General features: G+C 38.9%; 1 protein-coding gene across 1 annotated transcript in view; it reads right to left on the bottom strand.

Moving 5' to 3' along the window:
- Positions 1–15,943, bottom strand: part of orc1 (origin recognition complex, subunit 1) — a 54,693-nt gene extending 38,750 nt beyond the window's left edge. The window contains exons 1-8 of the mRNA XM_085775255.1: positions 15,804–15,943; positions 13,325–13,452; positions 9,638–9,810; positions 7,272–7,755; positions 4,539–4,779; positions 3,510–3,602; positions 2,359–2,421; positions 718–831 (exon numbers count right to left, since the gene is read on the bottom strand). Coding sequence (XP_085631381.1) covers positions 718–831; positions 2,359–2,421; positions 3,510–3,602; positions 4,539–4,779; positions 7,272–7,755; positions 9,638–9,810; positions 13,325–13,452; positions 15,804–15,898 — 1,391 coding nt within the window. The 5' untranslated portion in view covers positions 15,899–15,943. The remainder of the gene's footprint in view (positions 1–717; positions 832–2,358; positions 2,422–3,509; positions 3,603–4,538; positions 4,780–7,271; positions 7,756–9,637; positions 9,811–13,324; positions 13,453–15,803) is intronic.
- Positions 15,944–16,254: the final 311 nt, after the last annotated feature.

Below are 16,254 nucleotides of genomic sequence, written 5' to 3' on the forward strand. Positions count from 1 at the left end.
TAATTACTCACAAGGTTTTAATTATCTAATAAAGTTTTTTTTTATGTTTCCTCACGGATCAACACTTCAAAATAAAACACAGGAGAAGAGGAAAAACAGGAAGTTTAAAGGTTGTTACACCTAACGTGATGTATGATCATTTAAAATATGAGACGGTTTCTTTTTAGACCTAAAATATTAGGAAACTGGTTGAATTTAACCAGAATTGTCCTTTAATTGTTGAACTTAGTTTATGGGAAAATTATATCTCTAGTGGGTAATTAATGCAAATAAAGTTGTTCTTCTTGAAAACCAGCAGTCCAATAAATAAATCAATTAACTGAACAATTAACTCTATTAGATAATTAATCTCCAGTGAGGAATTAATGCAAATGATCCTTTTAAATGAGATGGATCAGTTAATAATTGATTTGACTGGAAGAACAAGAACATTATTTGCATTAATTACTCACTAGAGATTAATTTACTGATAAACTAAGTTAATCAATAACTAATGAGCCTCATATTTTAAATGATTATACATCCCATCATGTGTAGAAACTTTTAAACCTCTCGTTTTTCCCTCTTCGTCTGTGTTTTATTTTATTATATTGATCCGTAAGAAAACATAAAAACCAACTCCCTCTAGGTTTTGATTGATTAATTAATCAGTAATGTTAAATATGTGATAATATTTAGTGTTAATGTTCGACAGGTTAATAAAGTTTTATAACTCACAGCTGCTTCCTGATGCGAGACGACACCAGCTGGGCCGACTTCCTCTTGGAGCTGCGTGGCGTGGCCGTGGCGTTGCCCGGCAACGAGGGCGAGTTCTCGTGGTCGACCTCGGCCCTGGAGACGGAGATTATATATTTGATCTTTATGGCCTTAAAGGGATAGTTCAACATTTTGTCAAACTGGCCCATTGCCATATTAATCCCTATAGTCATAGCAGTAGGTTCGTTACCTTTAATTGTCAATTGGTGCAAGCTGTTTTTAGAACGGCGGAGCAGAGCCGTGAGCTGCTCAGAGCTACGCTACGGAGGCTCATTATGGGATTTCTTGGTTTCCCTCATCAAACTCATCAAATATCAATCAATGAAAGTGATTTAAACTAAAGATAAACTGGTTTAAAAAAGAAATGAACAGGTTTGAAACAGGTTTAAACCAAACTTGAACCAGTATGAAAATGGTTTAAACCAGAGATAAACTGGTTTAAAATGTATTAAGATTTGCTGCTTCTGAGTTAAAATGGTTTGAATTGGGTTTAAAGTTGGGTTAAACTGGTTTGAAAGTGATTTAAACTAAAGATAAACTGGTTTAAACAAGAAACAGGTTTGAAACAGGTTTAAACTAAACTTGAACCAGTATGAAAATAGTTTAAACTAAAGATAAACTGGTTTAAACAAGAAACTGCACCTTTAATTGTCGGTGCAAGCTATTTTTAGAACGGCGGAGCAGAGCCGTGAGCTGCTCAGAGCTACACTACGGAGGCTCATTATGGGATTTCTTGGTTTCCCTCATCAAACTCATCAAATACACAATCCAACAACTCCACAACGCTCTGGTGGACAAGTTGTGAGCTGCACATTCACCACGCTATGAGATAATAACACAACGTTACCACACAGAGTTGTTTTAGAGGGAAATACAGAGACTGTTGATGAAAAACTGTCCCTGAAGGCAACACGCATCAGTGGTTTTGCATGATTTTACCAATTAAAGGTAACGAACCTACTGCTATGACTATAGGGATTATGGCAATTTGGCCAATTTGCCAAAATGTTGAACTATCCCTTTAAATAGAAGGAATCTGGATCATGTTATAAATATAAAACTTATTTTTAAATGTTGAACGTTTGGGGCAGCAAAGGATTGTGGGACGGCTTTCTTCATCATCATCGTCCACATGTTGTCAGAATCAGATTGACTAAGACCTATAAAGGTTCAGTCTGAATTTACACCACTAAATATTCTGTTAGGAGTACTGGATGTAAATTTCCCGCAGATTATAAACACAATTATTCTTTTGGGGAAAATATTTATATTTAAATGGGACTTGAATTTGGATTTTTTTTTAACAATAAAGTGCAAAGTCAGTTTCTTTTGGAAAAAATTATGGCAACAAATCAAGACAAGGTAGAAATGCATCACAAAAAATGGGAAAAACTTATAAATTTGAGTAAATGTACATTGAGTAGTAACTGTAAATCTAATTTTCGTATGTTTTACATCCCTTTTTTTTCATTTTTTGTCTGTTTTTGGTCAGTATATTGTCAGTTTATAAATGTTGCATGTCATTGCCTGTTTCCATTAAATAATAAAACAAACAAAAAATACAAATGAACAAATATAAAACTTTGAGGACTTGATACTCACAGAACTCCCAGAGCCGGTTCCCTCTGGGTCTTCAGGTCCTTCCTCCTGGACGGAGTCATCGCCCTGACAACGACATCATCATCATCATCATCATCACACCGTGTCTGTTTCACCACGTTCATTCACGTGAACTCGACCCAGACTAAATTAAAACCAAACCTCCCAACGTGCACACCGCTGTGGTTTCATCTTTTATCTTTGTTGTGCTTCAGAACTCAATCTCCCAGAATCCTCGGTGGTTCATGTAAAGCAGCAGCAGCAGGTTAAAGTCGGTTTGACGCATAGATATACGTACATACTGACTAGATGCTGCGTTCCCAGGCAGCTCTATTGAGTGGAATGCGTCAACGCGGCGGCCATCTTGGTCAGGGGGAAGCCGTGTCTACTTCCTGCACTGGTCAACAGAGGTAGACGTCTATCAACCATTAACATCACCATAACTCACCGAATAACAAACCGATTCTCGAGCCGTTTGGTTTATTATAAATGTCAGACATATATTTAAGATACAACAAAAAAGAAATTTTTTGAAACATTTTTATAATTTTTTTTTTTTTTAATGTATTAAACATTAGGGCTGGGACGATACGCTTTTCTCCTGATTTGATTCTTCAACGATTTTTTGGATGGCGATTTGATTTAAATTGCGATTCTACGATATTGCTGATTCTCCCGATTTTTAGTCTTTAGCATTTTTAACATTTATCTGCACACAAATACTGTAGGAGCCTATAAATTAACATACTCCATTATAAAGTGAACTTAAACCCTTTTCAAAACCTGGACTCTCTGGATGTAAAAAAGGTGAACAAATGCACATTGCACAATATTAAAAAAAAAAAAAAAAAAAATTAAAAATCAATTTAAAAATTGTCAAAAAAGATATCACGATATTTATGTGAATCAATTTTTTCTCCCACCCCTATTAAACATACACTTCCATACTCAGACACACACCCACATGCATAAATACACTGAAATGTGTTCTACAGGGTCTGACTGGTCTGACTGCTGGTCAGACGTATATTATGTTTATGGTCAGAAACCCCTCACCAAGATGGCCGCCGTGTTGACGTACGCTGAGAAGCAGAACGCAGCATCTAGTCAGTATATATACTGTATCTATGTGTCTGACGGAGCAGTTGACTCACAGCTTCCTCCTGGGGGTGGAGCTTCTCCTTCTCTGCATTTTACCGGTGGCCGTCGGTAAGTCGCCGTCCGCCGCGTCGTCGCCCTGCTGAGGACTGACAGAGGCAGCGGCGTGTCGGTGGCGTGTCTTGCATGGTGCATGGAGGCCATGGAAGTTGAGTGCATTACTTATTGTTTTCTTTGAAACAATTGTACCTGCTGATTCCAGGTCTGTCTTTTTAAAAGGCATCAATCAGGACTAAACCAGCAGATATTACTTTGCACTGATAGGGGACAGGATTACATTCTAAATACTGACAAACTCCAGCTGCTTTCTCTTCTTTCCATACCTTTATGTCTCTCCTTTTCTTCATGTGTTCAATACTTATTCCCTGTGTCATTTCACTTTATTACACATAACTTAATTTATGGACATTAATGTTCGGATTTCTTTGTATGTGTGCATTACTTGGGTTGATGCCGACATCTGGTGAAAATTTCATGTCAATAGCTGTATTAGAAATATATTTTCTGAGAAAAATGTTGACGTGTTCAATACTTATTTTCCCCGCTGTATATATACTTTTATATTTCAATGAATCATGTCAATTGCAACTTACGGTATAGATATATATATATATAATAATATATATAATATTATATATATATAATAATATATATATAATATATATATATAATTCAAAGTATAATGTCAAGCACAACTGTATAGATTTATATTTTTATATTTCAATGAATCATGTCAATTCCAGCTATATCGATTATATATAGAATCATTTCTAACCCTGTAACTATGTAAATTTCCTGTTATCTATCGGTCCTCTGTCTTTATGGACTTTTTATGTTAATTGTTGTATAGTTTTGGGGACTACGGATGTAATTTAGCACATGTGTGTTAAATCCGGTGTATTTACTGTGGGTACTCTAGTACTCACTGTCCATTAATATGCATTGTCCCGACTAAATAAACACATAAAGTAAAGTAAAGTTGAAACCAGTTTAAACCAGTTTCTCTCTGCGACCGTGTGACTGACCTGGTGGAGTCGTCGTTGCCGTGGCGTTCAGGTGGAGAGGTTCTGTGTGAGTCGGTGCGGGGCAGCAGCTGGACGGCGTGCGGGGCGGCGGGGGCTCTGGGGGTCTTCCTGAGGGGGGTGAGGGGGATGAGGCGGTGGGGGGGCGAGGACGACAGCCTCTGGGCCAACGACGTCACCTCCGTCTCCAGCTCCTCGTCCAGCAGACGGCCCAGAACCTCCTCTGGCGACATCTTCTGGGGACCTGAGGACGAGTCCAACATTCAGACAGACGGTTGTTTCAGACGATCTGCTGCTTTTAAAGACGTTACACTGGTTTAAATCCAAGAAACCGGTTTAAAATTGGTTTTAAACTTGGTTTGAATTAGTTAAATTGGGTTGAAAGTGGTAAAAACCAAAGCTAAACCAGTGTAAAAATGGTTTAAAACGTGATAAACAAGACTTGCTGCTTCATCGGGTGATGAATGAAGAGTTAAATCAGTTAAATAAACCTGAAACCAGGTTTAAAGTTGTGTAAACTAGAGTTTAAAACCATTTAAACTCTAATTTACATAATCTTAAACCAACAGTAATTCAAATCAAGTTTAAAACCAATTTTAAACAGGTTCATTTCTTGTCCGACTCATTACACTGGTTCAGCTTTGGTTTTTGCCACTTTCAACCCAATTAAACTTGGTTTTCACTGCTTAAAACCTGTTTTAAACTTGTTAATTTCTCATTTAAACCAGCTGATCTTTGGTTTAAACCATTTTCAAACCAGTCAAACCCAAGTTTATATAACTTTAAAACGATTTATAGTTGTATAAACTCGGGTTTGACTGGTTTGAAAGTGGTTTAAACTAAAGATAAACTGGTTTAAATGAGATATTAACGGGTTTGAAAGTGGTAAAACCCAAAGCTGAACCAGTGTAAAAATGGTTTAAAACTTGATAAACAAGACTTGCTGCTTCTGCTCTGAACTGAACTTCACAGTCTGATATCTGAGGAATTGATTGATTTGTTGAAGTTGATTTGAATTAGGTTTAAAGTTGTGTAAATTAGAGTTAAAATGATTTTAAAGTTGTGTAAATTAGAGTTAAAATGGTTTTAAAGTTGTAAACACCTGGGTTTGAATGGTTTTAAAGTGGTTTAAACCAAAGATCAGCTGGTTTAAATGAGAAATTAACAGGTTTGAAACAGGTTTTAAGCAGTGAAAACCAAGTTAAACTGGGTTGAAAGTGGTAAAACCCAAAGCTGAACCAGTGTAAAAATGGTTTAAAACTTGATAAACAAGATTTGCTGCTTCATCAGGTGATGAATGAAGAGTTGAAGTTATGTAAATTAGAGTTTAAATGGTTTTAAAGTTGTATAAACTTGGGTTTGACTGGTTGAAAGTGGTTTAAACTAAAGATAAACTGGTTTAAATGAGATATTAACGGGTTTGAAAGTGGTAAACCAAAGCTGAACCAGTGTAAAAATGGTTTAAAACTTGATAAACAAGAGTTGCTGCTTCTGCTCTGAACTAAACTTCACAGTCTGATATCTGAGGAGTTTCTGGTTTGTTCCAGGTGACGAACAAAGAGTTAAATCAGTTTGAGATAAGTCGGACAAGAAATAAACCTGTTTAAAATTGGTTTTAAACTTGATTTGAATTTGGTTTGAAAGTTGTATAAACCTGGGTTAAACTGGTTTGAACTTAATATCAATTGATTTAAACCAGAACTTAACATGTTTTAAGTCTGAAAGTGTTAAAAAACCAAAGCTGAACCAATGTGAAAATAGTTTAAACCAGAGATAAACTGGTTTAAAATTGGATAAACAAGATTAGCTGCTTCTGGTCTGAACTGGATTTTACAACCGGATTTAAATATCTGAGGAGTTTCTGGTTTGTTCCAATCAGGTGACGAACGAAGAGTTAAATCAATTTGAAATGAGTCGGACCAGAAATGAACCTGTTTAAAATGGTTTATCCTCGTCCTCATCCAGTTTTAAACTGGTTTGCATTTGGTTTAAAGTTGTATAAACTAGAGTTAAAATGGTTTGAATTAATGGTTTTAAAGTTGGGTTAGACTGGTTTGAAAGTGATTTAAACTAAAGATGAACTGGTTTAAACAATAAATGAACAGGTTTGAAACAGGTTTAAACCAAACTTGAACCAGTATGAAAATGGTTTAACCCAGAGATAAACTGGTTTAAAAAGTATTAAGATTTGCTGCTTCTGAGTTAAAATGGTTTGAATTAATGGTTTTAAAGTTGGGTTAGACTGGTTTGAAATAGATATTAAACTAAAGATAAACTGGTTTAAACAAGTAACTGGTTTAATCTTAAACATAATCTAAGACACTTAAACTCAATTCAAACCAATTTTAAATCAGTTTAACTCTACTTTACCACTTTAAACTCAATTTAACCTGCTTCACCTTCAGTTTAAACCGCTTTCAAACCAGTTTAATTCTGGTTTATACATTTTAAAACCAACTTAAGTCAGTTTATGAAAAAAAAAATCTCAATTCAATTAATTTCTGGTTTTAACAGTTTCGGTCTCTCTGGTATAAACCCAATTTAAACCAGTTATAATCTGGTTTAAAACAATTTTAAATGAGTTATAAACTGGTATAAACCCAGTCCAAACCAGTTATAATCTGGTTTAAACCAATTTCAAACCAGTTTACGTTGGTTTGCAAAACTCCAAAGTAGTTTAAACCACTTAAACCACCGACCAATCACAAACCCAGAGAAGACTGACGTCACACTCACTGCTGAGCTGCAGCTTCTTGCGGACCCCCGGCGTGCGGGCCGAGGCGTTCCTCCTCGTGGCGCTCAGACACTTGGAGGCCGACAGTTTGGAGGCCGAGTGCAGCGACTCGGCCTCGGCGCCGCGGGGCGTAGCGGCGGCGGCGTTGAGCTTCCCGGCGCTCGCGGTCGCTCTGCTGCTGCACCGAACCTCGGCCGCCGCCGCCCGGCGCAGGACGGAGGCGTCCGGCGTGGGGAGGGCGCGGCGAGCCGGGCCGCGGGGCGGAGCGGGGGCGGCTGCAGGCGGCGAGGGGGGGAGGGAGGGGAGGGAGGGTCTGGGACGGGAGGAGGAGGAGGAGGGAGCAGCAGCAGCGGTTTCAGAGGTGAACGACGCCATCACAGCGGCGTCCACGGTCCTGAAGGTCTTGGAGTCCCAGGACAGCTTCACGTACAGAACGTCTTTATCCTCGCCGTCTGGGAACGGGGCGGCCGCGTCCAGGTGCTTCACCTGTAAGAAACAACAGAGAAGTAGAAACACATCGTCAGGTCAAACACACACTACGAATAGCTGTGTTTACATGCGCAAAATTTCTTCATCAGATTAAAAATTTGAGGGACCGGAAAATCCGAATCCACTGGGCCCAGTTGTTCAAAAGGTGTAATCTGGATAAAAATTATCCAGATTTTGAAATCCCCTTTTTTGCTATCCAGGATCACGTAATCTGTTTTACTTTTATCCCAGTTGTTCAAAGCAAAGTTGGATTGGATCAGTCTGATCCAAATCCAAATTTTCAAGATTACCAAATCCGGATAATGAGTGCTCTAGATGGGACTGTGCATCACACTGAAGGCTGATTGGTCTGTTAACTGAGTGTTGTTTTCTTTGCTCTTTGTTGTTTCTTCAATGTCTTTTAAACAGCCAGACTCCATCTGGTTGGGCTGTTAAAATAAATTGAAAAAAGCAAATATACAGTTCATTAGTGAAATTGTGAATATTTCCCCATGTGTTTCAAATTCAAACTTCAAATTTCAAAATTCAAACTTCAAATTTTAAAATTCAAACTTAAAATCTTAAAATTCAAACTTCAAATTTCAAAATTCAAACTTCAAATTTTAAAATTCAAACTTCAAATTTCATTAAATTCAGTTTGGGGAAAAGTAGTTGGGGAAAAGTTTTTCAGTTGTCGAATATTCAAAAGTTAACATTATTTACTAATCACTGTTGTGGTTTAAAATTAGGTGCAAAATATAAATCAATAACTGTATATATACTACTTTATGCATATTGTTTATTTGACCAGTTTGAATTTAATTTAAATCACATTTTGTTCCTGTAATCCTACCTGAATCCACCAAACTGCTGGGATCAGAATAATCCTGATTTTTTCGATCAAAGTTATCCCGATCCTACTGAAAAGTTTTGAACAACACAAACTGAGGGTTTTATCCAGATCAAAACCAAGATTGGATTACGTGATCTAATCCGATCTCAGAATCCGTTTTTGGTTTTGAACAACCCATTTTCAAGATTTGATCCAATCCATTATCCAAAATCCGATTGGATTACCTTTGAACAACTGGGCCCTGTTTACATGGGCGCAAAATCAAATAATCCGATCATGACGTGCGTACACATGCACCGAGCTTTATTCAGAATAACAGCATTTTGACATGCAGAGCTGTCTTTTTCCCTAAAACAACAGCAGAAGAGTTGTACTTCCTGTACCTAAACAAACCAATAAACGCGGAAGTGGCTCAATTTATCCCATTCAGTTCTCAAAATGGACCTGCACCAGATTTTAAGAGCTGTTGCTGTACTCCTATTGTACATCGTTATTAAGCAGACTCAGCAACGTGTAGCCTACTACTGTTCCTGCCATTGATAAATCTCACCGGACCCATGAAAAGTGCGGATGTGAACACGCCATATCCCGCCCTCTATACGCCCAAACACAACCATATATGGTCAATGCAAAACCGCACGTGCATATTAATTAGCTATGTGCGCTATGGAAATTTGGGGAGTTACGATCGGCATAAACCACCCCTATCCGAAAGAAATTCTGTTCGGATCGAGCCGAATCCGATCAGAATCTTCCAATTGACGTGTTTACATGACACATTTTTATTCGGATCAGCCCTTTATTCTTTGCTCGGACCCTCTGTGCAGCATGGTCGACTGTGCGTTCCTCTGTTCTCTTCCGCAAAAAAAAAAAAAAGAAAGAAAAAAGCAAGCCGAACATCAATCTGAACTCATTTTTCCGGTATTATCGAGATCGACTGGTCTAAAAACTATTTTAAACCTGTTCAAACCAGTTATACGCAGATTTTAACCAGTTTCTTTCTGGTTTAAACCGGTTTGGCGGGAGGAGAAGTGGCCGTGGTCTCACCTGCACGGGTCTGAGGATGGACTCGGCGTTGACCTCGTCGTCACAGCTGCGGCCCTGGTAGTAGAAGATCTCCTGGGGGTGGGGCTCTCGGCCCAGCAGCTGCAGCTTGGTGGGGGGGATCTCAGACACGCGGACGAACCACTGGACCGTGGCCTTCTTCTGCTTCCCGCTCTCTGAGGAAACACACATTCACACATTCACACCAGAGATTCAGCCCCGCTGGAGATAACCACATACTAGATATTCCTATATCTGTCCCACAGTGTTGCAGCAGCCAAGTGGAAACAGAGCACAAATAACAAGATGCAATGTTGGTACAATTAAAAACATGTAGGTGGTGAGGATGGTATGTAAACTAACTAACTGTGTCATGATGATATCGTTTATGTTAAAGGGATAGTTCAACATTTTTGTCAAAATTGGCCCATTGCCATAATCCCTATGGGAATGGCTAGTGGCTACGTCATCACATTCTAAAACATCACTTGCAGCAGCCAATGAGAGTGTGTATCTTTCTTTTTTTGTTTAAAGCTGCCCTGTGGAGTTTATACATATAAAACAATGTTCGTTACATTGCAGCCACTGCCAAACGACTTAATAGGATGATCATTGAACGCATCTCCACCACACAACAGTCCCTGGTTTACCCAGGAGCGCAATTGCCTCTGAGGAGCGACTTTCCCGCGCTGTCGCACAGGGAATTACGTATGCAACGCAACACGTTCGGATTTGACGTAGAGTTTAGAGCGCTGGTAAACAGAAGAGAAGAAGAACATGTTATCTTATTTTTGTCTAGTCTGATCTGCGCAGCCAGTGGAAGCACTGACACTGCAGCCACCGTGCCGGTGTTACACCGGAGCAGAGGAGACCCGACGGCGGATTCGTCCCGACACGCACCGCACCGTACCGGAACTGGAGAGATCCGCCCGGTGAGCGTTCAGAGTCGACCACCGTACCCCCCCTCTCGCTGACCTCCGCGGTCCTGGACCGCACAGGTACCAGGAGACCAAGACCCCCTGTCATGTCGGTCCTCCACCCTCTCTGATCCGCCGCTAGTTGCCAGAGCCCCGCGGAGCTCAGTCTCTCCCTCCTCTCCCACACTTCAGCACCTGTCCTGGGCTACAGCTTGGCTCGCTCCACCGTCCTTTACTTTTGAAGTAGCTATAACTAATAATAATGCAACGTATCCTAACTATACACGCGTATGAGTGATCAGAACAGTAAATTGTTTACACTACTTTTAAAAGGAGTAAAGTCATTTACGAGGAGCGAGCCCAGTCGAGCCGACACGGTGCAGCCCAGGACAGGTGCTGAAGTGCTGATGAGAGGAGGACAGACCGGGCAGGAGCAATACAGAGGCGTCTTGTCAGTCCTCGGCCGTCTTTAATGTCCCGAGACCCTTTCAATCCGTTTAAGGTTATTTGTTTGTGTTTAGGGAGGCTATATTTGCTTAGAATATTTTTTGGCAACCAGAAAAGCAATGTTTGACCCGGCGTGGCGGCGCCATCACACTCGCTCACAAAAAAAAAAAAAAAGACAAGAAAAAAGGAAAGAAAAAACGCACTTGCACACATTTTGGAAGAGGGAAGCGCGTCACAGCATCATTTTTATTAAATCATAGTTTTCTCTAAATTAAGACAGTGTGCGGGACTATTTTTCACCCAGCCCCCCCAAAATGTAGGCCTATGTATAAAAATATGAAAATAAATTGCGTGTAGGCCTAGATATCGTTTAGGGATTTTTTTTTTTTTTTACTAAACGTTTACAGTTTCATTCCGTGTAAACGTTTACACATGTATAAGGTCACACCCCTAAATAAATGCCAAAGCTGAATGACCACAACTTTTTTTTCTCTTCCTACTTCGCCAGTCACCTGGTTGCCTGGTTACCTGCACTTACCGTTCGGAGAGGGAGGGAGGGAAGGGGGGGTTACAACGTCATCGAACGGCGCAGACTGACTGTTACTCGAAAAAAAACACGGCTGATGGCTCGTAATGAGCAAAACTCCACAGGGCAGCTTTAAATAAGGATCAATAAAGTATCAATCAATCGATATCTAATTAAATATGCGCTAATTTGCATACATTTCCAGAACAGAAATCTGACCAATGGATAAAGCTACTTTAATAATTCTTATTTTATTTTGTTAACATATTAGAGTCTTTAGTTTTCCCAGAGGAGGATTCTGGATATCTCTTTTTATTAGGGGTGGGAGAAAAAATTGATTCACATAAATATCGTGATATCTTTTTTGACGATTTTTAAATCGATTTTCTTTTTCAAAAATCTATTTTTTTTTTTAATATTGTGCAATGTACATTTGTTCGCCTTTTTTACCTACAGAGAGTCCAGGTTTTGAAAAGGGTTTAAGTTCACTTTATAATGGAGTATGTTATGTAATTTATAGGCTCCTACAGTATTTGTGTGCAGATAAATGTTAAAAATGCTAAAGACTAAAAATCATAGAGAGAATCGGCAATATCGTAGAATCACAATTTAAATCGAATCGCCATCCAAAAAATCGTAGAAGAATCGAATCGGGAGAAAAGCATATCGTCCCAGCCCTAGTTTTTATCACTCTGTAAATGAGAAAATACTGTCACCAGCCCTGAAAAAATCTAATGTCTCCATGTTTTTAGTAATAAAATGTTGTATAAATGAGGCTGTGAATGATATATCAACAATCCCCTCTGTAAAAACCTTCAGAATATAGAAAGGGATCAAAGTGGAAGGAGTCTGAGTCTGAAAAACTCTTTAAAGACTTGGACTGTAAAATTACATAGATTGTTAATGTCAATTGTGTCAAATGATTAATGTTACCACAGATTATGACATTATGAGAATATGTGTGTTTTTTTGCATCAAAAGAAAACTTTGGTTGATCTGAAATGTGACTTGTGATGATGTAGCTACTACTTTGCTTTGTTTCTGTGGCGTGGACAGGAACTCATTGTTGTCCTCGTGTTGTCAATAAAGTTAGTTCAAAAGGCATTACAGGGAAAGTTCAACATTTAGTCAAATTGGCCCATCGCCATAACCCCTATAGTCATAGCAGTAGGTTCGTTACCTTTAATTGTCGGTGCAAGCTATTTTTAGAACGGCGGAGCAGAGCCGTGAGCTGCTCAGAGCTACGCTACGGAGGCTCATTATGGGATTTCTTGGTTTCCCTCATCAAACTCATCAAATACACAATCCAACAACTCCACAACGCTCTGGTGGACAAGTTGTGAGCTGCACATTCACCACGCTATGAGATAATAACACAACGTTACCACACAGAGTTGTTTTAGAGGTAAATACAGAGACTGTTGATGAAAAACTGTCCCTGAAGGCAACGTGCATCAGCGGTTTTGCATGAATTTCCCTCTAAAACAACTCTGTGTGGTAACGTTGTGTTATTATCTCATAGCGTGGTGAATGTGCAGCTCACAACTTGTCCACCAGAGCGTTGTGGAGTTGTTGGATTGTGTATTTGATGAGTTTGATGAGGGAAACCAAGAAATCCCATAATGAGCCTCCGTAACGTAGCTCTGAGCAGCTCACGGCTCTGCTCCGCCGTTCTAAAAATAGCTTGCACCAACAATTAAAGGTAACAAACCTACTGCTGCTATGACTGTAGGGGTTATGGCGATGGGACAATTTGACAAAATGTTGAACTATCCCTTTAAAGCAGCAGTAGAAACTCACCGTCCCCGAACAGCCGGACGACTCGGGCCACGTACGGGTTGTCCTCGTCCTCGCCCTCGATGAGGATGTGCTGCCCGGCGCTGATGGCGGTGACGCGGGGGAGACCCTCCACTCTGATCTCCAACGAGCTGAGACACGAGACCAAGAGGAAGTGGTTTCACAATAAAAGCCCCGGCTGGCTGGCATTTGCATACTAGGCATACATTGTCACAGTAGAGTGATAACTTTGGTGAATTTAGGAAAAATCCACAGATTAAAAAAGACAAAATAAAGTAATATAAAAAAAAAACACCTTGATATGGATTTCTACCATTTCTTTCCACTCAGGGTTCATACTTAACGCAAGTATGGAAAGTATGGAAAAGTATAGAATTTGATTTTATACATTTCCAGGTCTGCAAATGTATGGAAAATGGAAAATATTGTATGGAAATATATTTGTTTTACCACTTATCTGGGTTTGGTCTCATCTGAAGTTATTGTATTGCTTGTACCTAGCTATCTCCAGGAAATTATTGGGTTACATAATGGCATACACATGAAAACAAATGATAAATTGCATGCTTTTTTTTATATTATGCACATCTATTTACTTAAATATCACAAATAATTTGAATTTTTTTTACCGAGAAGTCTGGAAATTAGGGTCTGGAAAAAGTATGGGATTTGGACATTTCAAATGTGAAAGAACATGTTGAAGAAGCAAAATAGCCCCAAATAAAAAAGTCTATCATTGCACGAAAAACCAATGTTTTAGCCTGTTAGTGTCTCGTGTTTATTATAGGCTATTAATAAGAAGAAGACGTATTGTGTATAGAAAGACACAGTTGTTCTTCTCATCCATAGTTTATGTTTTAAAGACTTTAGTAAGGTTATAAGAAGCTGTTCTCACCCATAGTTTATAGTAGGGAGGTTAAGCGACTTTTGACTTCAAGTCATGATGCAAAGCTCTCCTTTGGCATGGAAGTACCTTAGGGTCATACAAATAAATCTATCCAAAGACACAAGTGAGATCACACTTTGTATCTGAAATAAACACGTTTTTAAAATGCCTTTTTTTAATTGAGAAAACGCATGTTAAAAGCACATTCCAGTTAGAATGTCCATAGAAACTACAATGTTTTCAGCTCCTGGATGAGATCTACAGCTTCTTTGTGACATGATTGCAATATGTCAGGATTGTTTCTCAATTTGAATGATGAACAGGGATCTAATGCCTTTCAATCTGTAGGGTGGACTGACATAGGAAGCATAAAGTCCAGTCATGACATTCCATTATGGCTAATTTTAAGTAAGAAATAAAGATACTGTAACATCATGAGATTGATAAGATGAGCATTAACAAGCATTCACAAAATAAAAATCTACCAAAATGAAGCTTACCAGTTTCAGCATTACTCTGAGAGAGGATCTCAGCCAGCTATACTGCGCAGGTGAAATAAGTCAGTCCTAATCATATGCTTTATGTGGGAGCTGCAAACCTAAACTTCCCTATATGTATATAAAAGCTGAACATGGCTTATTAAGGGCGCTCTACACTAAAATTTGTTAGTTTAATTTAGGAGCACAATGAAAAATGTTTTCAGTAGCAGGTTATATAAGCCTTAAATAATGTACAGGGTCCAATGTGACCCATTTTTACATTTGAGAACAGTAAAAACATTTTTCCTTTGACTTTAAGTTGACTTCTAATATGACCCAGAATGGGTCATACATGTAAATTCAACTTTTTTTTTAAATCAACACACACAAGCAGTAACTAGTTCTAGGTAGGCCTACAGTATATTTTGACCAACACAATATTTGGCTAATTGGTCTTTCCTGATACTACTGTGATATGAATTACATCTTATTATTTAACTACTTGTAGGCTATATTTGTTGCACTCCGTCTGATATTCAACAAATCAGTATCAGTATAGTTTTATTAATGTTTTTACACTAATAAAACTCAATATCCTGTCACACAAGCAGCTGCATGTCATCAAAGAAGCTGTAGATCTCATCCAGGAGCTGAAGGCATCAGGGGATCTGCCTGAGTTTATATGGACATTCTAAATGTAATGTGCTTTTAACATGCGTTTTCTCAATTAAAAAAAGGCATTTTAAAAACGTGTTTATTTCGGATACAAAGTGTGATCTCACTTGTGTCTTTGGATAGATTTATTTGTATGACCCTAAGGTACTTCCATGCCAAAGGGGACCTTTGCATCATGACTTGAAGTCAAAGGCCTATTTTTTGGGCTTAACCTCCCTACTATTATGTTTAAAAGACTTTAAGAAGTTGTTCTCACCTATAGTTTATGTTTTAAAGACTTTAGTAAGGTTATAAGAAGTTGTTCTCAGACATAGTTTATGTTTAACAGACTTTAGTAAGGTTATAAGAAGTTGTTCTCACCCATAGTTTATGTTTTAAAGACTTTAAGAAGTAGTTCTCACCCATAGTTTATGTTTTAAAGACTTTAAGAAGTAGTTCTCACCCATAGTCGTAGGTCTTTAACTTCCTGTTGAACTGCAGCGGTTTCCCGCGCCACTCGTAAACTCTCCTGATTCTCAGTCTGGTGAAATATTTCATCTCGTTTCCTCCGGTTCCTCCGTAGAGAAGAAGCTCTGAGACCTTTAGTCCTCGTTTATTCACTAACTGGCTCGGAAAACCGCCGCAAAACCTGGACGATTCACTACAAACACACACAGGAACATACAAGCCAGGACACAAGCGACTTTCGCGCGAAAATTGCGTAGTTTCCGGTGCGTACGTCACCGGTGCGTAAAATGACGCAGTACTGCCCCCTCGCGCTTCGGAGGGCGAACCGCAAACTGTGGCAAGATATTTGTAGATTCATTTTAGATCATATCTGCTGTGATTTTGAGTTCCTCTGGCAAAATGTCCTTTTTGGATTTATAAAGAGTGACGCTCCAGCTGAAAAAGAA

Source organism: Trachurus japonicus, chromosome 4 (genome assembly GCF_045865225.1).
Source record: "Trachurus japonicus isolate A0001 chromosome 4, Traja_1.0".
NCBI classification, from domain to species: Eukaryota; Metazoa; Chordata; class Actinopteri; order Carangiformes; family Carangidae; genus Trachurus; species Trachurus japonicus.